Source organism: Pseudophryne corroboree, chromosome 6 (genome assembly GCF_028390025.1).
Source record: "Pseudophryne corroboree isolate aPseCor3 chromosome 6, aPseCor3.hap2, whole genome shotgun sequence".
Lineage (NCBI taxonomy): Eukaryota > Metazoa > Chordata > Amphibia > Anura > Myobatrachidae > Pseudophryne > Pseudophryne corroboree.
Genome location: NC_086449.1, coordinates 596,368,320 through 596,390,152, shown reverse-complemented (window position 1 = coordinate 596,390,152; position 21,833 = coordinate 596,368,320). Strand labels below are relative to the sequence as shown.

At 47.6% G+C, this 21,833-nt stretch overlaps 1 protein-coding gene across 1 annotated transcript in view; it reads left to right on the top strand.

Moving 5' to 3' along the window:
• Positions 1 to 21,833, top strand: part of LOC134935488 (uncharacterized) — a 109,802-nt gene that overhangs the window by 18,210 nt on the left and 69,759 nt on the right. Inside the window, exons 4-5 of the mRNA XM_063930532.1 lie at positions 13,942 to 14,007; positions 14,396 to 14,449. Coding sequence (XP_063786602.1) covers positions 13,942 to 14,007; positions 14,396 to 14,449 — 120 coding nt within the window. The remainder of the gene's footprint in view (positions 1 to 13,941; positions 14,008 to 14,395; positions 14,450 to 21,833) is intronic.

Here is a 21,833-nt window from a genome sequence, read left to right as displayed (position 1 = left end):
AAGACTCACCAGTGTCCTAAAAAATGCAGTTGTACCCAATGTCCACTTAACCACGGACATGTGGACAAGTGGAGCAGGGCAGGGTCAGGACTATATGACTGTGACAGCCCACTGGGTAGATGTATGGACTCCCGCCGCAAGAACAGCAGCGGCGGCACCAGTAGCAGCATCTCGCAAATGCCAACTCTTTCCTAGGCAGGCTACGCTTTGTATCACCGCTTTCCAGAATACGCACACAGCTGAAAACCTCTTACGGCAACCGAGGAAGATCATCGCGGAATGGCTTACCCCAATTGGACTCTCCTGTGGATTTGTGGCATCGGACAACGCCAGCAATATTGTGTGTGCATTAAATATGGGCAAATTCCAGCACGTCCCATGTTTTGCACATACCTTGAATTTGGTGGTGCAGAATTTTTTAAAAAACGACAGGGGCGTGCAAGAGATGCTGTCGGTGGCCAGAAAAATTGCGGGACACTTTCGGCGTACAGGCACCACGTACAGAAGACTGGAGCACCACCAAAAACTACTGAACCTGCCCTGCCATCATCTGAAGCAAGAAGTGGTAACGAGGTGGAATTCAACCCTCTATATGCTTCAGAGGTTGGAGGAGCAGCAAAAGGCCATTCAAGCCTATACAATTGAGCACGATATAGGAGATGGAATGCACCTGTCTCAAGTGCAGTGGAGAATGATTTCAACGTTGTGCAAGGTTCTGATGCCCTTTGAACTTGCCACACGTGAAGTCAGTTCAGACACTGCCAGCCTGAGTCAGGTCATTCCCCTCATCAGGCTTTTGCAGAAGAAGCTGGAGGCATTGAAGAAGGAGCTAACACGGAGCGATTCCGCTAGGCATGTGGGACTTGTGGATGCAGCCCTTAATTCGCTTAACAAGGATTCACGGGTGGTCAATCTGTTGAAATCAGAGCACTACATTTTGGCCACCGTGCTCGATCCTAGATTTAAAGCCTACCTTGGATCTCTCTTTCCGGCAGACACAGGTCTGCTGGGGTTGAAAGACCTGCTGGTGACAAAATTGTCAAGTCAAGCGGAACGCGACCTGTCAACATCTCCTCCTTCACATTCTCCCGCAACTGGGGGTGCGAGGAAAAGGCTCAGAATTCCGAGCCCACCCGCTGGCGGTGATGCAGGGCAGTCTGGAGCGACTGCTGATGCTGACATCTGGTCCGGACTGAAGGACCTGACAACGATTACGGACATGTCGTCTACTGTCACTGCATATGATTCTCTCAACATTGATAGAATGGTGGAGGATTATATGAGTGACCGCATCCAAGTAGGCACGTCACACAGTCCGTACTTATACTGGCAGGAAAAAGAGGCAATTTGGAGGCCCTTGCACAAACTGGCTTTATTCTACCTAAGTTGCCCTCCCACAAGTGTGTACTCCGAAAGAGTGTTTAGTGCCGCCGCTCACCTTGTCAGCAATCGGCGTACGAGGTTACATCCAGAAAATGTGGAGAAGATGATGTTCATTAAAATGAATTATAATCAATTCCTCCGCGGAGACATTGACCAGCAGCAATTGCCTCCACAAAGTACACAGGGAGCTGAGATGGTGGATTCCAGTGGGGACGAATTGATAATCTGTGAGGAGGGGGATGTACACGGTGATATATCGGAGGGTGAAGATGAGGTGGACATCTTGCCTCTGTAGAGCCAGTTTGTGCAAGGAGAGATTAATTGCTTCTTTTTTGGGGGGGGTCCAAACCAACCCGTCATATCAGTCACAGTCGTGTGGCAGACCCTGTCACTGAAATGATGGGTTGGTTAAAGTGTGCATGTCCTGTTTTGTTTATACAACATAAGGGTGGGTGGGAGGGCCCAAGGATAATTCCATCTTGCACCTCTTTTTTCTTTTCTTTTTCTTTGCATCATGTGCTGATTGGGGAGGGTTTTTTGGAAGGGACATCCTGCGTGACACTGCAGTGCCACTCCTAGATGGGCCCGGTGTTTGTGTCGGCCACTAGGGTCGCTAATCTTACTCACACAGCTACCTCATTGCGCCTCTTTTTTTCTTTGCGTCATGTGCTGTTTGGGGAGGGTTTTTTGGAAGGGACATCCTGCGTGACACTGCAGTGCCACTCCTAGATGTGCCCGGTGTTTGTGTCGGCCACTAGGGTCGCTAATCTTACTCACACAGTCAGCTACCTCATTGCGCCTCTTTTTTTCTTTGCGTCATGTGCTGTTTGGGGAGGGTTTTTTGGAAGGGCCATCCTGCGTGACACTGCAGTGCCACTCCTAGATGGGCCCGGTGTTTGTGTCGGCCACTAGGGTCGCTAATCTTACTCACACAGCTACCTCATTGCGCCTCTTTTTTTCTTTGCGTCATGTGCTGTTTGGGGAGGGTTTTTTGGAAGGGACATCCTGCGTGACACTGCAGTGCCACTCCTAGATGGGCCCGGTGTTTGTGTCGGCCACTAGGGTCGCTTATCTTACTCACACAGCGACCTCGGTGCAAATTTTAGGACTAAAAATAATATTGTGAGGTGTGAGGTATTCAGAATAGACTGAAAATGAGTGTAAATTATGGTTTTTGAGGTTAATAATACTTTGGGATCAAAATGACCCCCAAATTCTATGATTTAAGCTGTTTTTTAGTGTTTTTGGAAAAAAACACCCGAATCCAAAACACACCCGAATCCGACAAAAATAATTCGGTGAGGTTTTGCCAAAACGCGTTCGAACCCAAAACACGGCCGCGGAACCGAACCCAAAACCAAAACACAAAACCCGAAAAATTTCAGGCGCTCATCTCTACTTATTACAGCTTGACAAAGGCAAGACATGGCTTTACACTTGTTGTCCGCATTTCTGTTGAAATAATTCCACACCGAAGAGGTGATTTTTTTGTATTTTGACCAGGCATGTCATTGACCTTATTCATCCCATGGACAACAGGTATCTCCTCGGATGCCTGAATTAAACAAACCACCTCACCATCAGAATCCTCCTTGTCAATTTCCTCCTCAGCGCCAGCAACACCCATATCCTCATCCTGGTGTACTTCAACAGTGACATCGTCAATTTGAATATCAGGAACTGGACTGTGGGTACTCCTTCCAGCACTTGCAGGGGGCGTGCAAATGGTGGAAGGCGCCACCTCTTCCCGTCCAGTGTTGGGAAGGTCAGGCATCGTAACCGACACAATTGGACTCTCCTTGGTGATTTGAGATTTAGGACGCACAGTTCTTTGCTTTGCTTTTGCCAGCTTAACTCTTTTCATTTTTCTAGCGGGAGGATGAGTGCTTCCATCATCATGTGAAGCTGAAGCAGGCCAGGACCTCAGCCGTTCCTTGCTACTCCGTGTCGTAAATGGCATATTGGCAAGTTTACGCTTCTCCTCAGACGATTTTAATTTAGATTTTTGGGTAATTTTACTGAACTTTTGTTTTTAGATTTTACATGCTCTCTACTATGACATTGGGCATCGGCCTTGGCAGACCGACATTGATGGCATTTCATCATCTCTGCCATGACTAGTGGCAGCAGCTTTAGCACGAGGTGGAAGTGGATCTTGATCTTTCCCTATTTTACCCTCCAAATTTTTGTTCTCTATTTTTTTATGTGTGGAATTATATGCCAGTAATATATCTGGAATTAGACGGCAGTAATGTCTGGAATTAGATACCACTAGATGATACCACTGTGACTGGAATGATGATGACCTATGCACAGTGACAGGACACTACCACAGCACCCTACAGCAGCAAGATGCAGCACAAGACACTGTACTAGTATTAGTAATGTAGTATTACTGAGCACCACAAGACACTGAGCACTGATTATACTGAGCGCAGATGATACTGAGCACTGATTATACTGAGCACTGATGATACTGAGAGCTGATGATACTGAGCACTGTTACTGAGCACTGATGATAACGAGCACTGATTATACTGAGCACTGATGATACTGAGCACTGATACTGAGCACTGTTGATACTGAGCACTGATGATACTGAGCACTGATACTGAGCACTGATGATACTGAGCACTGATGATACTGAGCACTGATGATACTACGGAGAACTGACACTGAGCAGCACTATGCAGCACAAGTATTAGTACTTAGTACTAATTAGTACTAGTATTACTGAGCAGCACAAAAGCACTCTGGAATTGTCACCCCCCCAGATACCATTGTGACTGGAATGATGATGAATGATACACAGTCACAGGACACTACTAACACAGCACCCTACAGCAGCAAGATGCAGCACAAGACACTGTACTAGTATTACTGAGCAGCACAAACGCACTCTGGAATTGTCACCCCCTAGATACCACTGTGACTGGAATGATGATGAGCGATACACAGTCACAGGACATTACTAACGCAGCACCCTACAGCAGCAAGATGCAGCACAAGAGAGACACTGTACTAGTATTACTGAACAGCAATAAGCACTGATACTGAGCACTGATATTGAGATTTGCCACTGAGAGAACGTAGCCACGTCCTCTCTGTACCCTCTACAATGCACGAGTGAAAATGGCGGCGATGCACAGCTATTTATATGGAATCTGAATCTCGGGAGAATCCGACAGCAGATGATAATGTTTTGCCTCGTTCGAGTTTTCGGAGTCAGGTCAGAACAACCGAGCCTGCCTCGGACCCGTGGAAAACATGTGTAGTTCGGAGGGGGTGGGGGGGGTTCGGTTCTCGGAGAACCAAACCCGTTCATCTCTAATCCTGATATCTACTATGGTAAAATAAACAAAACAATCATCTTAAACACAGAGGGTCATTTGTGAAATCATTATTATGTAATATATTTTTATATACTCATTATGAAAATGTTTATAATACATTATTTTATGCATCATAGGATCACAACTATAATAGTAATAAATGAGCTGTTATTACTACTGCATAAAAAAACGCAAACCTCTATGCTCACCATCAGCTTACCGTATACACCAATATTTAATATAGCACGCTGCAAAAAGCATCAAACCTAGGGCCTAATTCAGACCTGATCGCTGCTGTGCATTTTCGCACAGCAGTCGATCAAGCCTGAACTGCACATGTGCCGATGCTGCAGTGCGCCCTGCGATGACCTCTGTCTGATTGACAGGCAGGGGCTGTCGCTGGGCAGAAGGGGGCGGGGCAGCGGCGTTTGGTCACCGTTTTAGGGGCGTAGTCCGGGCATCACAGGCGTGCCCGGAACATGCTGGGGGGGGGGGGGGGGGCCACGGCGGTTGAGTGACGTCACACGCAGCCTCCGCGACCTGGAGAGCGACGGGTAGATACCTGCCAGCGCGCAGGAGCTACGTTGATAGGGAGCTACACTTCAAGTACAAAAGCCTAGCTTCTGTGCAATGTTTTCGTACTTGTAGGGGTAGACTAGCCCTCTGCTTGGCGTCCCAACGCATGTCCGGGAAGCTGATCATAGATGTGCTAAAATTAGCACATTTCTGATCAGGTCTGAATTAGGCCCCTGGAGTGGGACACATCTGTAATTGATCTATTTGTTTTCAATTTCTTGTTCATTTCAGCATATTGTACCTACTGTATTCATACATTTTGGAAAGAAACAAGACATTTTGTCGGATTTTCTTTGAAGTATCATATTTGTAATATAACCATTATTGTGGACTTACATGGATGAAGGATGGGGAAGGTCGGCCCAGAGGCAGGGTACCCACTGGGTGTGGAGCTGTGGATAATGTGGGTGGAGCTACAGTGGGGGTTGGACATCAATAAGTTGTCATAGTTTGGGCTGTGGGGGTGGGTGTCATTATAACATGTCAATCTCTCATATAAATGATACAATACCCTACACTCCATAACACGCATACCCTCTAACATACCAACCCCGCCCAACCACCTCCCTCTGACAACCATATACCCAGCCCTACCCCAGCAACACCCCTCTCACACTAGTGATGTGCACCAGAAATTTTTCGGGTTTTGTGTTTTGGTTTTGGGTTCGGTTCCGCGGCCGTGTTTTGGGTTAGGACGCGTTTTGGCAAAACCTCACCGAAATTTTTTTGTCGGATTCGGGTGTGTTTTGGATTCGGGTGTTTTTTTTTTAAAAACCCTAAAAAACAGCTTAAATCATAGAATTTGGGGGTCATTTTGATCCCATAGTATTATTAACTTCAATAACCATAATTTCCACCTATTTTCAGTTTATTTTGCACCGAGGTCGCTGGATGGCTAAGCTAAGCGACCCAATTGGCCGACACAAACACCTGGCCCATCTAGGAGTGGCTCTGCAGTGTCAGACAGGATGGCCCTTCAAAAAAATTGTCCCCAAACAGCACATGATGCAAAGAAAAAAAGAGGCGCAATGAGGTAGCTGTGTGACTAAGCTAAGCGACCCAAGTGGCCGACACAAACACCTGGCCCATCTAGGAGTGGCACTGCAGTGTCAGAGAGGATGGCCCTTCAAAAAAATTGTCCTCAAACAGCACATGATGCAAAGAAAAAAAGAGGCGCAATGAGGTAGCTGTGTGACTAAGCTAAGCGACCCAAGTGGCCGACACAAACAACTGGCCCATCTAGGAGTGGCACTGCAGTGTCAGACAGGATGGCACTTCAAAAAAATACTCCCCAAACAGCACATGATGCAAAGAAAAAAAGAGGCGCACCAAGGTCGCTGTGTGACTAAGCTAAGCGACACAAGTGGCCGACACAAACACCTGGCCCATCTAGGAGTGGCACTGCAGTGTCACGCAGGATGGCCCTTCAAAAAAATACTCCCCAAACAGCACATGATGCAAAGAAAAAAAGAGGCGCAATGAGGTAGCTGTGTGACTAAGATAAGCGACACAAGTGGCCGACACAAACATCTGGCCCATCTAGGAGTGGCACTGCAGTGTCACGCAGGATGGCCCTTCAAAAAAATACTCCCCAAACAGCACATGCCGCAAAGAAAAAAAGAGGCGCAATGAGGTAGCTGTGTGACTAAGCTAAGCGACCCAAGTGGCCGACACAAACATCTGGCCCATCTAGGAGTGGCACTGCAGTGTCACGCAGGATAGCCCTTCAAAAAAATACTCCCCAAACAGCACATGATGCAAAGAAAAATGAAAGAAAAAAGAGGTGCAAGATGGAATTGTCCTTGGGCCCTCCCACCCACCCTTATGTTCTATAAACAGGACATGCACACTTTAACGAACCCATCATTTCAGTGACAGGGTCTGCCACACGACTGTGACTGAAATGACTGGTTGGTTTGGGCCCCCACCAAAAAAGAAGCAATCAATCTCTCCTTGCACAAACTGGCTCTACAGAGGCAAGATGTCCACCTCCTCCTCATCGTCCGATTCATCTCCCCTTTCACTGTGTACATCCCCCTCCTCACAGATTATAAATTCGTCCCCACTGGAATCCACCATCTCAGGTCCCTGTGTACTTTCTGGAGGCAATTGCTGCTGGTGAATGTCTCTACGGAGGAATTGATTATAATTCATTTTAATGAACATCATCTTCTCCACATTTTCTGGAAGTAACCTAGTACGCCGATTGCTGACAAGGTGAGCGGCTGCACTAAACACTCTTTCGGAGTACACACTGGAGGGAGGGCAACTTAGGTAGAATAAAGCCAGTTTCTGCAAGGGCCTCCAAATTGCCTCTTTTTCCTGCCAGTATACGTACGGACTGTCTGACGTGCCTACTTGGATGCGGTCACTCATATAATCCTCCAACATTCTTTCAATGGTGAGAGAATCATATGCAGTGACAGCAGACGACATGTCAGTAATCGTTGGCAGGTCCTTCAGTCCGGACCAGATGTCAGCACTCGCTCCAGACTGCCCTGCATCACCGCCAGCGGGTGGGCTCGGAATTCTTAGCCTTTTCCTCGCACCCCCAGTTGCGGGAGAATGTGAAGGAGGAGCTGTTGACGGGTCACGTTCCGCTTGACTTGACAATTTTCTCACCAGCAGGTCTTTGAACCCCTGCAGACTTGTGTCTGCCGGAAAGAGAGATACAACGTAGGTTTTAAATCTAGGATCGAGCACGGTGGCCAAAATGTAGTGCTCTGATTTCAACAGATTGACCACCCGTGAATCCTGGTAAAGCGAATGAAGGGCTCCATCCACAAGTCCCACATGCCTAGCGGAATCGCTCTGTTTTAGCTCCTCCTTCAATGTCTCCAGCTTCTTCTGCAAAAGCCTGATGAGGGGAATGACCTGACTCAGGCTGGCAGTGTCTGAACTGACTTCACGTGTGGCAAGTTCAAAGGGTTGCAGAACCTTGCACAACGTTGAAATCATTCTCCACTGCGCTTGAGACAGGTGCATTCCACCTCCTTTGCCTATATCGTGGCCAGATGTATAGGCTTGAATGGCCTTTTGCTGCTCCTCCATCCTCTGAAGCATATAGAGGGTTGAATTCCACCTCGTTACCACCTCCTGCTTCAGATGATGGCAGGGCAGGTTCAGGTATTTTTGGTGGTGCTCCAGTCTTCTGTACGCGGTGCCTGAACGCCGAAAGTGGCCCGCAATTCTTCGGGCCACCGACAGCATCTCTTGCACGCCCCTGTCGTTTTTTAAATAATTCTGCACCACCAAATTCAAGGTATGTGCAAAACATGGGACGTGCTGGAATTTGCCCAGATATAATGCACGCACAATATTGCTGGCGTTGTCCGATGTCACAAATCCCCAGGAGAGTCCAATTGGGGTAAGCCATTCTGCGATGATCTTCCTCAGTTGCCGTAAGAGGTTTTCAGCTGTGTGCGTATTCTGGAAAGCGGTGATACAAAGCGTAGCCTGCCTAGGAACGATTTGGCGTTTGCGAGATGCTGCTACTGGTGCCGCCGCTGCTGTTCTTGCAGCGGGAGGCAAGACATCTACCCAGTGGGCTGTCACAGTCATATAGTCCTGAGTCTGCCCTGCTCCACATGTCCACATGTCCGTGGTTAAGTGGACATTGGGTACCACTGCATTTTTTAGGACACTGGTGAGTCTTTTTCTGAGGTCTGTGTACATTTTTGGTATCGCCTGCCTAGAGAAATGGAACCTAGATGGTATTTGGTACAGGGGACACAGTACCTCAATCAAGTCTATAGTTGGCTCTGAATTAACGATGGATACCGGAACCACGTTTCTCACCACCCAGGCTGCCAAGGCCTCAGTTATCCGCTTTGCAGCAGGATGACTGCTGTGATATTTCATCTTCCTCGCAAAGGACTGTTGGACAGTCAATTGCTTACTGGAAGTAGTACAAGTGGTCTTCCGACTTCCCCTCTGGGATGACGATCGACTCCCAGCAGCAACAACAGCAGCGCCAGCAGCAGTAGGCGTTACACTCAAGGATGCATTGGAGGAATCCCAGGCAGGAGAGGACTCGTCAGACTTGCCAGTGACATGGCCTGCAGGACTATTGGCTTTCCTGGGTAAGGAGGAAATTGACACTGAGGGAGTTGGTGGTGTGGTTTGCAGGAGCTTGGTTACAAGAGGAAGGGATTTACTTTTCAGTGGACTGCTTCCGCTGTCGCCCAAAGTTTTTGAACTTTTCACTGACTTATGATGAATGCGCTGCAGGTGACGTATAAGGGAGGATGTTCCGAGGTGGTTAACGTCCTTACCCCTACTTATTACAGCTTGACAAAGGCAACACACGGCTTGACACCTGTTGTCCGCATTTGTGTTGAAATAATTCCACACCGAAGAGCTGATTTTTTTTGTATTTTGACCAGGCATGTCAATGGCCATATTCCTCCCACGGACAACAGGTGTCTCCCCGGGTGCCTGACTTAAACAAACCACCTCACCATCAGAATCCTCCTTGTCAATTTCCTCCCCAGCGCCAGCAACACCCATATCCTCATCCTGGTGTACTTCAACAGTGACATCTTCAATTTGACTATCAGGAACTGGACTGCGGGTGCTCCTTCCAGCACTTGCAGGGGGCGTGCAAATGGTGGAAGGCGCAAGCTCTTCCCGTCCAGTGTTGGGAAGGTCAGGCATCGCAACCGACACAATTGGACTCTCCTTGGGGATTTGTGATTTCGAAGAACGCACAGTTCTTTGCTGTGCTTTTGCCAGCTTAAGTCTTTTCTTTTTTCTAGCGAGAGGATGAGTGCTTCAATCCTCATGTGAAGCTGAACCACTAGCCATGAACATAGGCCAGGGCCTCAGCCGTTCCTTGCCACTCTGTGTCGTAAATGGCATATTGGCAAGTTTACGCTTCTCCTCAGACGCTTTTAATTTTGATTTTTGGGTCATTTTACTGATCTTTTGTGTTTTGGATTTTACATGCTCTGTACTATGACATTGGGCATCGGCCTTGGCAGACGACGTTGATGGCATTTCATCGTCTCGGCCATGACTAGTGGCAGCAGCTTCAGCACGAGGTGGAAGTGGATCTTGATCTTTCCCTATTTTTTTAACCTCTACATTTTTGTTCTCCATATTTTAATGCGCACAACTAAAAGGCACCACAGGTATACAATGTAGATGGATGGATAGTATACTTATGGACGACGAGTGACGACACAGAGGTAGGTACAGCAGTGGCCTACCGTACTGCTATTTACAGTATAATAAATGGACCTTGTGGACACTGTCAGCAAACTGCTAAACTAGTATAAAGAAAAAAAGCCACCACAGGTATACAATGTAGATGGATGGATAGTATACTTATGGACGACGAGTGACGACACAGAGGTAGGTACAGCAGTGGCCTACCGTACTGCTATATACAGTATAATGGACCTGGTGCACACTGTCAGCAGACTGCTAAACTAGTACTACTAGTATAAAGAAAAAAAGCCACCACAGGTATACAATGTAGATGGATGGATAGTATACTTATTATTATTAATGGATGACGAGTGACGACACAGAGGTAGGTACAGCAGTGGCCTACCGTACTGCTATATACAGTATAATGGACCTGGTGGACACTGTCAGCAGACTGCTAAACTAGTACTACTAGTATAAAAAAAAAAGTCACCACAGGTATACAATGTAGATGGATGGATAGTATACTTATGGACGAGTGACTGACGACACAGAGGTAGGTACAGCAGTGGCCTACCGTACTGCTATATACAGTATAATGGACCTGGTGGACCCTGTCAGCAGACTGCTAAACTAGTACTACTAGTATAAAAAAAAGCCACCACAGGTATACAATGTAGATGGATGGATAGTATACTTATTATTATTAATGGATGACGAGTGACTGACGACACAGAGGTAGGTACAGCAGTGGCCTACCGTACTGCTATATACAGTATAATGGACCTGGTGGACACTGTCAGCAGACTGCTAAACTACTCTAGTACTACTAGTATAAAAAAAAAGCCACCACAGGTATACAATGTAGATGGATGGTAGTATACTTATGGATGATGAGTGACGACACAGAGGTAGGTACAGCAGTGGCCTACCGTACTGCTATATACAGTATAATGGACCTGGTGGACACTGTCAGCAGACTGCTAAACTAGTACTACTAGTATAAAAAAAAAAGCCACCACAGGTATACAATGTAGATGGATGGATAGTATACTTATGGACGACGAGTGATGACACAGAGGTAGGTACAGCAGTGGCCTACCGTACTGCTATATAAAGTATAATGGACCTGGTGGACACTGTCAGCAGACTGCTAAACTAGTACTACTAGTATAAAGATAAAAAGCCACCACAGGTATACAATGTAGATGGATGGATAGTATACTTATTATTATTAATGGATGACAAGTGACTGACAACACAGAGGTAGGTACAGCAGTGGCCTACCGTACTGCTATATACAGTATAATGGACCTGGTGGACACTGTCAGCAGACTGCTAAACTAGTACTACTAGTATAAAAAAAAGCCACCACAGGTATACAATGTAGATGGATGAATAGTATACTTATGGACGAGTGACTGACGACACAGAGGTAGGTACAGCAGTGGCCTACCGTACTGCTATATACAGTATAATGGACCTGGTGGACCCTGTCAGCAGACTGCTAAACTAGTACTACTAGTATAAAAAAAAGCCACCACAGGTATACAATGTAGATGGATGGATAGTATACTTATTATTATTAATGGATGACGAGTGACTGACGACACAGAGGTAGGTACAGCAGTGGCCTACCGTACTGCTATATACAGTATAATGGACCTGGTGGACACTGTCAGCAGACTGCTAAACTACTCTAGTACTACTAGTTTAAAAAAAAAGCCACCACAGGTATACAATGTAGATGGATGGTAGTATACTTATGGACGACGAGTGATGACATAGGTAGGTACAGCAGTGGCCTACCGTACTGCTATATACAGTATAATGGACCTGGTGGACACTGTCAGCAGACTGCTAAACTAGTACTACTAGTATAAAAAAAAGCCACCACAGGTATACAATGTAGATGGATGGATAGTATACTTATGGAAGACGAGTGACGACACAGAGGTAGGTACAGCAGTGGCCTACCGTACTGCTATATACAGTATAATGGACCTGGTGGACACTGTCAGCAGACTGCTAAACTAGTACTACTAGTATAAAGAAAAAAAGCCACCACAGGTATACAATGTAGATGGATGGATAGTATACTTATGGACGACGAGTGACGACACAGAGGTAGGTACAGCAGTGGCCTACCGTACTGCTATATACAGTATAATAAATGGACCTGGTGGACACTGTCACTAAACTGCTAAACTAGTATAAAGAAAAAAAGCCACCACAGGTATACAATGTAGATGGATGGATAGTATACTTATTATTATTAATGGATGACGAGTGACTGACGACACAGAGGTAGGTTCAGCAGTGGCCTACCGTACTGCTATATACTGTATAATGGACCTGGTGGACACTGTCAGCAGACTGCTAAACTAGTATAAAAAAAAGCCACCACAGGAGTGTTTTTCAGGCAGACAAACGTATACTGGTGGTCACTGTCAGCAAAACTGTGCACTGTACTCCTGCTATAGCTGCTCCCCAGTCCCCACAATTAAGCAGTGTGAGCACTCAGCACAGATATATCATGCAGCACACTGAGCACAGATATGGTATGGAGCGTTTTTTTCAGGCAGAGAACGGATTAAAAAAAACTGGTGGTCACTATCAGCAAAACTCTGCACTCTACTCCGAGTCCTAACAGCTGCTCCCCAATCCTCCCCACAATTAGTAATAAAACAAGCAATCAACTGTCTCTTCTACAATTATAAACGGAGAGGACGCCAGCCACGTCCTCTCCCTATCAATCTCAATGCACGTGTGAAAATGGCGGCGATGCGCGGCTGCTTAAATAGAATCCGAATCTCGCGAGAATCCGACAGCGGGATGATGACGTTCGGGCGCGCTCGGGTTAACCGAGCCATACGGGAGAATCCGAGTATGGCTCGGACCCGTGTAAAAAGGGTGAAGTTCGGGGGGTTTCGGTTTCCGAGAAACCGAACCCGCTCATCACTATCTCACACACACATATACCCCAAGTACCTACCTACCTTTCACACATATATGCTCCTGTCACAGCCACCTCCCTCTCAAACATCTAGATACCCTAGCCCATCTCAGCCACCTACCTCTCACACGTATATAAACACAGCCCTGAGTTGCGGACATTTCTATACAGATATCCTCATTTGCAGCTTCCAGGGTGGCAGACTCGGCAGCACCCAATGCCAATTCTTTTTGGGAGTACAGTAATGATTTATTTATTTACTTCCAGTTCTTTATATAGCGCACACATGTTTTGCAGAGCTTTACAAAGAATATTTGGCCAGTAGAGTTTACAATCTACAGTATATTCCCTACCATATGTACATGCACACACATTCACACTAGGGATAAGTTTAGTTGGGAGTCAATTAACCTACCAGTATATTTTTGGTTTGTGTGAGGAAACCGGAGTACCTCGAGGAAACCCATGAAAGTACGAGGAGAATATACAAAGAATATACAAACTCCACAAAGTTTATATAAATGCTTTTTATTCCATTTGCAGGCCAGTCCTCAAAATGAGAAAGCGGAAAAAATGAAATGTGTTGCTGACATGTTGCTGCAAATAGTGGTAATTATATACCTTTTGTCTCTGTAATAGGTGAGAAATACAGGGATATTTATTCATATTCATTTAACTACTTAAATGGACAATATATTCCCCCCAAAATTGTAGATTTTTGAAATGATCAAATTATGTAAATAAAAGCTTTTTAAATCCATTTCAATATAACTGTATTAAGAAATATACAGGTTTGTTAATAGAATCATACAGATTAAGGGATAAATAGCTCTTATTTACATATTTTACATAATTACAATTAGTTGGAGCCACATTAATAGCAATTTTCATTGCATTTGAGTAAAATTGCTTTTCATGCCGATGAAAATTTACCTCAAAATTGTAAATGTATTAATGCACATTCTCATTCTCTAAATTGTTTTTTTTTTCTTTCCAGCAAATGTTCGCCATTCACATTAATGTTTCAGTGCCAGATTTTTTATTATCTATGGTGAGTTTGTTTTTCATTTTAAAATTGTTTTACAGCATTTACTCACACATAAAAAACATTCTCTGTCATTTTCTAAAATATTGGAGTCAAATGGAGTCATAATGATTTTTTTGGAGCATACTGCAGATTTTAATATTCATTTTTAAATAGTTTTATATGTCTTTATATACAGTTTGTAGTTTTTATTATTGCTGTTAGCATTACTTAGTATATTATGCTCTGCTGTACAATCACAGAATGCTTGCTTATTCACTTAATTTATCAATTTTTACACACACATTGGGGGTCATTCCGAGTTGATTGCCGATTTTCGCAACGGAGCGATTAAGGCAAAAATGTGCATGTGCATGGTTCACAGTGCGCATGCGCTAAGTATTTTAGCACAAAACTTAGTAAATTTACTCACGTCCGAATGAAGAATTTTCGTTGAAGTGATCGTAGTGTGATTGACAGGAAGTGGGTGTTTCTGGGCGGAAACTGCCAGTTTTCTGGGAGTGTGCGGAAAAACGCAGGAGTGCCAGGGAAAAACGCGGGAGTGTCTTGAGAAACGGGGGAGTGGCTGGCCGAACGCTGGGCATGTGTGTGACGTCAAACCAGGAACGAAACTGACTGAACTGATCGCTATTTGTGAGTAAGTCTCGAGCTACTCAGAAACTGCTAAGAATTTTCTATTCGCAATTCTGCTAATCTTTCGTTCGCAATTCTGCTAAGCTAAGATACACTCCCAGAGGGCGGCGGCTTAGCGTGTGCAATGCTGCTAAAAGAAGCTAGCGAGCGAACAACTCGGAATCACCCCCATTGTGTAATTATTTATGATGTAGTATCAGCACAAGTGTCTCCATTAGAAATGTAATGGTTGTTTCATCTTCATAAGGTATTTGTATGATCAGTCCTCTAGTGTGACTAAATTGTGCATTTAGATAGTGTCTTGTCTCAACAGGCTGACACAGGGGAATATTTAATAAGGTAAGGGTTTATAGAAGTGGAGATGGTGCATGTTTCTTATAGCAACCAATCAGATTCCTGCTATTATCTTCTAGAATTGCTAGATAAATGATAAGTAGAATCTGATTGGTTTGCTATGGGAAACATCTCCACTTCTATAAACCTGCACCTCAGTAAATAATATTATCACTGGCGGATTTAGGCAAACGCCCACCCCCCTAACATACAGTTCCCTACCACATGTGGCGGTGTGCACAGTGTGTGCCGGAGATCGGTATTAGTCCCAACCCCAGCAGAGTGAGTCACTGCTGGGTGAGATGGGACTGAGCCAGCCATACTTGTGCAGAGGGAGGAGAGAGCTTTCCCCCTCACGAGTCCCTGCCAATCAGAGCTGGCCTCCCTCCCCTGCTCAGGGGCGTTTTAAGAGAGGAGGAGGCACGTGGGCAGCCTTCTGCTTCAGGGGCCACCTCCTCTCTGACTGATGCACAGGATTTAATACTCAACTCTCCGAAGTCCCCATGTGGTGCCATCCTTCTCCGCGGCAGCGGCAATAGAGTCTGAGAACAGACTCTATTCCGCATGCGCAAACCTCCAGGAACATGGTGCGGCGGCCATTTTCCAGAAGATTTAGCTAATACACATGCGCGAAACTCCGGAAAAATGGCCGCCATGCCATCTTTCCGGAGTTTTCAGCAGGTGCAATAGAGTTTGTTCCCCCCAGTGTTCAAACTCTATTGTGCTGCCGAAAAGGGATGGCTTCGATGGGGGACTTCAGAGAGGTAAGTATTAAGCAAATGGGTGCAGTGTGTGTGGGGTGGGCCCCCCTGGACCTAGGGGCCCGTGTGCCTCGCACACTGCACTCATTATAGAAATGCCAATGCCCTGCTTCTGTCTCATTTTCTGTGGTTTTGTGAGCCCGTTGCAAAGCACTACTGGGAGTGGGACAGGAGTCTGTCTCTCAGAGTCCTGACTGCCCAGTGTCCTACATCATCTTGGCACCTCATCTGCAGGAGGAACCCCCTCCTCACTTTCCTTCTCCCCTTAAGCAGTAATGTAAGTCTTCTCCTTGTCTGCAGCTGCTAAGCTGAGGTTAGTGTCCTGACCTGTATGTTTGCATTGTGCAGCTTACACCGATGTCTGCATACACCTCAGAGTCAGAGACTGCAGCAATCGGTGAAGTGAGGCATGCAATGTGATAGCAGCCAGGTTGGGTGAAGAGATAAAGGTCCGTGCAGATTTTTAGGAGCAATTCTCATGTTAGAAGCAGACAGGTTACAGGCAGTGCTACAGTCCCCATTGTAAACATTTATATCTGCTCTGTTATAGCCTATATGTGTAGACATTTATAATGAGGGTGTTGTGTTTCACTTGTGTGGCAATATTCTTTTTTTTTTTTTAAAGAAGTTTTCCTTTAAGGGGCGAAGGTAGCCAAAGATGGTCACCGCAGCCACATAGGGGGAGGGGCGCAAGGCAGCTCATGAGGGCAATGGTGGGAACCCCCCAGGCAGGGGGGATGGGGGAAGGTGGCAGCCAGCACATCGGTCCCCCATTTAGCACCTGGCTGATCATAATTGCCAGTGAGGGTTAGCAGGATTAATTGCAGGGGAGGTAGCAGCAGGAAGTTTATAAGCTGGGAGCCGTGGGGACTGAGTGCATACACCCCCTTCCCGGAAGGGACAAGATATAGCAGCAACAGCAGCAGCATCAGCTTGCCTCCAGCCAGAACAGAGGACAAGCCAGAGTCTAGGGCACAGACAGCAGGGGTGTTTGGGCTGCATCCACATCTAATCAGGGTCAACAGCAGAGGCATCAGATTACATCCAGTCACATCCAGGCAAAAAAGCAGGAAAGCAGGGACACATCACACACAGGGTGGGATGTACTATAGCAAAAATGCGGTAAAACCCCTGAAAACGGGGGTTTTACCACATTTTCAAATTTACTAACACCCTACCGCCACGTTTTCGCCATCCAGGGTATCGCCATCTCTGGATGGCGATACCCTATAGAAGCCCATGGGCTTCTTATCGCCGACCGCTGCAACCCGCCGACATCGCCGCAGACGCCGTCCCCCTTTTCCGCCGCTTACCTTCCTACAGGCTGCCCTGGGCCTGTAAGGTAGTTTCCTCCTCCCCCTAGCAACGAAGCCGGACGTCCTCCCGGCTGCAGGGGGGAGGAGGAGGCGCCGAAGGCAGCCTGCTGCTGCTTCCTGGTGTCTAGCCAGTGTGGGACCCCTGGGAGATGACGGAGACCCCCCACAGACCACCTAACAGGTATCGCGGGGGGCCTCCGTCACTGCATCGCGATATTGATCGCATATGTTAGTACATATGCGATCAACATCGCTGCGGTAACCGGGGAGGGGCTGCAATGTATCTTAATACATCCCGCCCACAGTGAGAGGGCATGGAGGTTAATCACACCGCCCCAGCAGTCCAGGGCATCAATCAGGCAGCACAGAATGCAGGAGGTCGGCCTGAAAGGATGAAAAATCAACCAACTCGATACAGGGAACATGTGGTCAGCATACACAGAGTCACTTCCTTTCCAGGGAACATGCAGCACAGCAAGAGGAAAGGGAGCAGAGGGGCGCCACCTGGTGGTCGGAGAGCGGAAGGACGGACACAGGCAGGGCATCCAAGCAAGAGAGTGGCGTGCAGAGGGGTAAGCACTGCCAGGGACACGGATGCAGCGGCGGAAGCGGAGAGCCAGCGCATGCTGGTTGATGTGTTGGCAGAGGGCACGGAGTTGGATGGGCACGAATCAGGGGAGGAGGAGCGGGGAAGCAGCATGGTGCTGCAGGGGCAAAAACAGCCACCGCAGGATCGTATCATCAGCAACGCTTGCCTACATTATGGGCAGCCAGCCGCCACATTTTGAGCCACAAGGGAGATAGCGGAAGCAGCAGAGGCAGCCGAGCAAGGTCACCAGAGATGAGGGGAAAGCGGCTCTTTCTTGCGTAAAACATAGAAATACAACAGCCCCGCATGGCAGCCAGGATTCACCCCCAGCGGCCAGGGATATATGGAGCATCATCGGGCAACATGAGAGGACAACAGATCCCGGGAGGGTAGGCAGGGGTACTTTACCCATTCCCCCCGGTTTATCTCCCCCCCCCCCCCCCAGGAGGGGTTACCACGACCTCACTACCCCCTCCAACGGACAACAGGCAATACAAGCTTTTATGACGGAAGCCAGAGGAGGGGGGACGGCGAACCAAGGTGTACCCAAGAGCAACATGGTACTTGCCTCTTACAGCCGGGAAGCAGCACAGTCGGCCGCCGCGGCAAGCGCAGCAGAGGGGCTGTGGACAGGGGCCGTCACACAGGCAAGCACGGCGCTGGGAAGAAACTGATCGTCATCACACGGGAATGGTGAGATAACTAATGCTTGTAATGCTTATGCTGTAAATGACATGTTAGTGCAGGGTAATAGCGCATAAAGTGTTTCAGTTTCAAATTTAGCGCAGGGCGGTTTGCATAGCATTGTGCAGAGCTCGGGGGTGTTGGGGGCTAATGTTAGCGAGCAGACCGAAGGGGGGGAAAGTGAGTCTGGGTCAGAGGATGATGAGAAGTGTAAAGAGCTAATGGAGCTGCTGCGCTTGGCATGTGAGAATATTAAGAAAAAGAAGTTGGCAGCCCCAGGGGCTGACGCAGTAATGAGCAGAATAGAGCAAGCTGAGACGGTTAAGTCGGGATTCTTGCAGCAGTGAGGAGCGATAGACCATGAGCTAGACGCGCTAGACTCGCACCTACCCATGTGGCTCAGGAAGGAGATTGTGAAGGGAGACTTAACAGATATATGCTCCCTTACTGAGAGGAGGGCTGGATGGAGAAGGAAAGATGTAATTAGAAAGTGAGTTGGCAGAAAGAATCCTATAAAACTATTGAGCACTGGGTAACTGGAATAATGGCGTACTCAAGCTGTTATGTGGCCGCATACCCCGACATGGCGATGAATATGTTGAAGTACATTAACCTCATCTACTGCATGTACAAGGATCAAGGGGGACAAGCTTAGCGCAGATATGACTAGGCGTTCAGGCTCAGAGTGCAGGGAGAGAAGCCAATTAAGTTTGGCGCAAGAGACATTGGACTATGGTTTAAAGCGCAAGCTAGGAGCGGAGCCGAGAAGGGTAGCACAACGCAAAAGCTAGCAGGGAGGCCTGGCACGGCCAAGCAAGACAAGCTTAAATGCTACGCCTTTAATGATGCGGGTTGTACCAGACCCTCCTGTAGATTTAAACACGCTTGCACCCTCTGTAACGGGAGTCACCCAGCAAAAGAGTGCTTTAAGCAGAAAGGACAGCAAGGTGAGAAGGTATCTGGAGCGACTGTCTCTGGCAAAAGCAACTAGCCCAATGAGGCTAGGGGGAATCTGGGAGTGGTTGTCCAGATATCCCATGCGGGCAGTAGTCAAGCTGCTACAGGAGGGCTTCCTGGGGGGGTTTTAGGATCCCCATAAGGAAGCGTGTCGCCCCAAGCGCATGCACCAAGAACCTGCACTCCATCTGCGTGCTGCCAGAGGCGTCACGCGAAAAAATTGTTAAGGAATTGGACCTAGATAGGATGGCGGGTCCATTCAAGGCCCCTCCGCTGCCAGGCTTGGTAATTTCCCCTTTGGGCCTAGTATCAAAGAAAGCAGTAGGGAAGTTCAGGCTCATTCAGCACCTATCTTTCCCGGAAGGGGACTCAGTAAATGACGCCCTAGATGAGGAGCAATGTTCAGTGCAATACCAGTCATTTGATTAGGCGATTGCTATGGTGAAAGGGCAGGGGAAAGGAGCATTGTTAGCAAAGCTAGACATAGAATTAGCATTTAGATTGCTCCCCCTGCACCCAGACAGTTTCCATCTCATGGGATTTTACATTGATGGTTATTTTTCATAGACAAGTGCCTGCCCATGGGCTGCGCCATATCCTGCGCATTGTTTGAAACATTCAGCTCATTCCTGCAATGGTGCCTGGAGGTGCGCACAGGGCGCATGGCGGTGGAGCATAACTTAGATGATTTTCTTCTGGCGGGTCCAGCGCAATCAGATCAATGTGGGCAGTTGCTGCAGGAGCTAGAGCGTATGCTAGGCTAATTCGGGGTTCCAATTGCCAAGGAAAAGACAGAAGGCCCAAAAACAATCATTTCTTACCTGGGCAGAGAGATAGACACGGTGAGAATGGAGTGCCAGTTTCCGGCAGAGAAGGTGCAGAAGCTAGGCTACGAAGTAGGGGCATGCGCCAGGGCTAACAAAGTCACCCTAGAGAAGATGCAATCATTGCTAGGCCTCCTCAATTTTGCCTGCCGGGTAATTCTCATGGGTAGAATTTTCAAGAGACGTTTAGAAAGGGCCACTGCTGGTGTGAAGAGAAGACACCACCTCATACTCATCAGCAGGGACCTGAAAGATGATTTGTTGGTATGGGAGGGGTTTTTGCAGCACTTCAGTGGGGTGCGCATATGGCCTATGGCTGCGCAGTCAAGCTGCGCATTGGAGTTGTTCACGGACGTGGCGGGGGCCACAGGTTTTGGGGCATATTGGCAGGGTGAATGGTGTGCAGAGTCATGGCCAGGCAGGTGGAAGGAGAAAGGCCTCACAAAGAACCTGGCAGCCTTAGAGTTATTTCCCATAGTGGTAGCAGTAGGCATCTGGGGCCAGAGGCTCGCGAATAGGCGCATTCAGTTTTGGTGTGACAACATGGGAGTGGTGCAAGCAATAAACAATCGGTCTGCTTCGTCACCCGAGGTAGTAAAATTGCTGAGAGGTTTAGTGGCAGCATGCCTCCGCCACAACATCACGTTCAGGGCAAAGCATGTTCCCGGCGAGCAGAATGTGATCGCAGATGCGCTGTCGTGTCAAAAATGGGAGCTATTTAGGGCAGCAGCACCGCTTACGCAGGAAGAAGGCTTAACATGCCCCTCTCATCTTTGGCAGATAGTCGAGCCTGTCTAAGCGAGCTGGTGGAAAGGTCCTTGACACCGAAGACATGGAAAGCCTACAGGGCAGCATGGGGGAAGTGGCAGCAATTTCAGGGGAGAGGAGCCTCACAAGGGCAAGACTCCTTGCGGCAGTTACTGTCCTTCCTGGGTAAGATGAGGCAAGAAGGGGTGTCAAAAGCCTTGGCCAGCACCACACTAGTAGGTATTTCCTTCATTTCAAAGTTGCACGGCAAAGGGGACGATACTAAAGTCTTTTTAGTGCGCACCGTGATGAGGGGATTGGCCAGGGCAGAGCCAAGGAGGCCGGATAAGCGCGAGCCAGTAACTGAGGAAAGGCTCAGGAGCATTACCCGCGTCATACCGGCTGTGTGCAGTAAGTATGAGGCAAAGCTGTTCAGGACAGCTTTTACTATGGCATTTGGTGGAGCGTTTATAGTAGGGGAGCTGGTAGTGCAATCAAGCAAGACAGCAGGAACTGGCCTGCTATTCAAAAACGTGGTGGTGAACG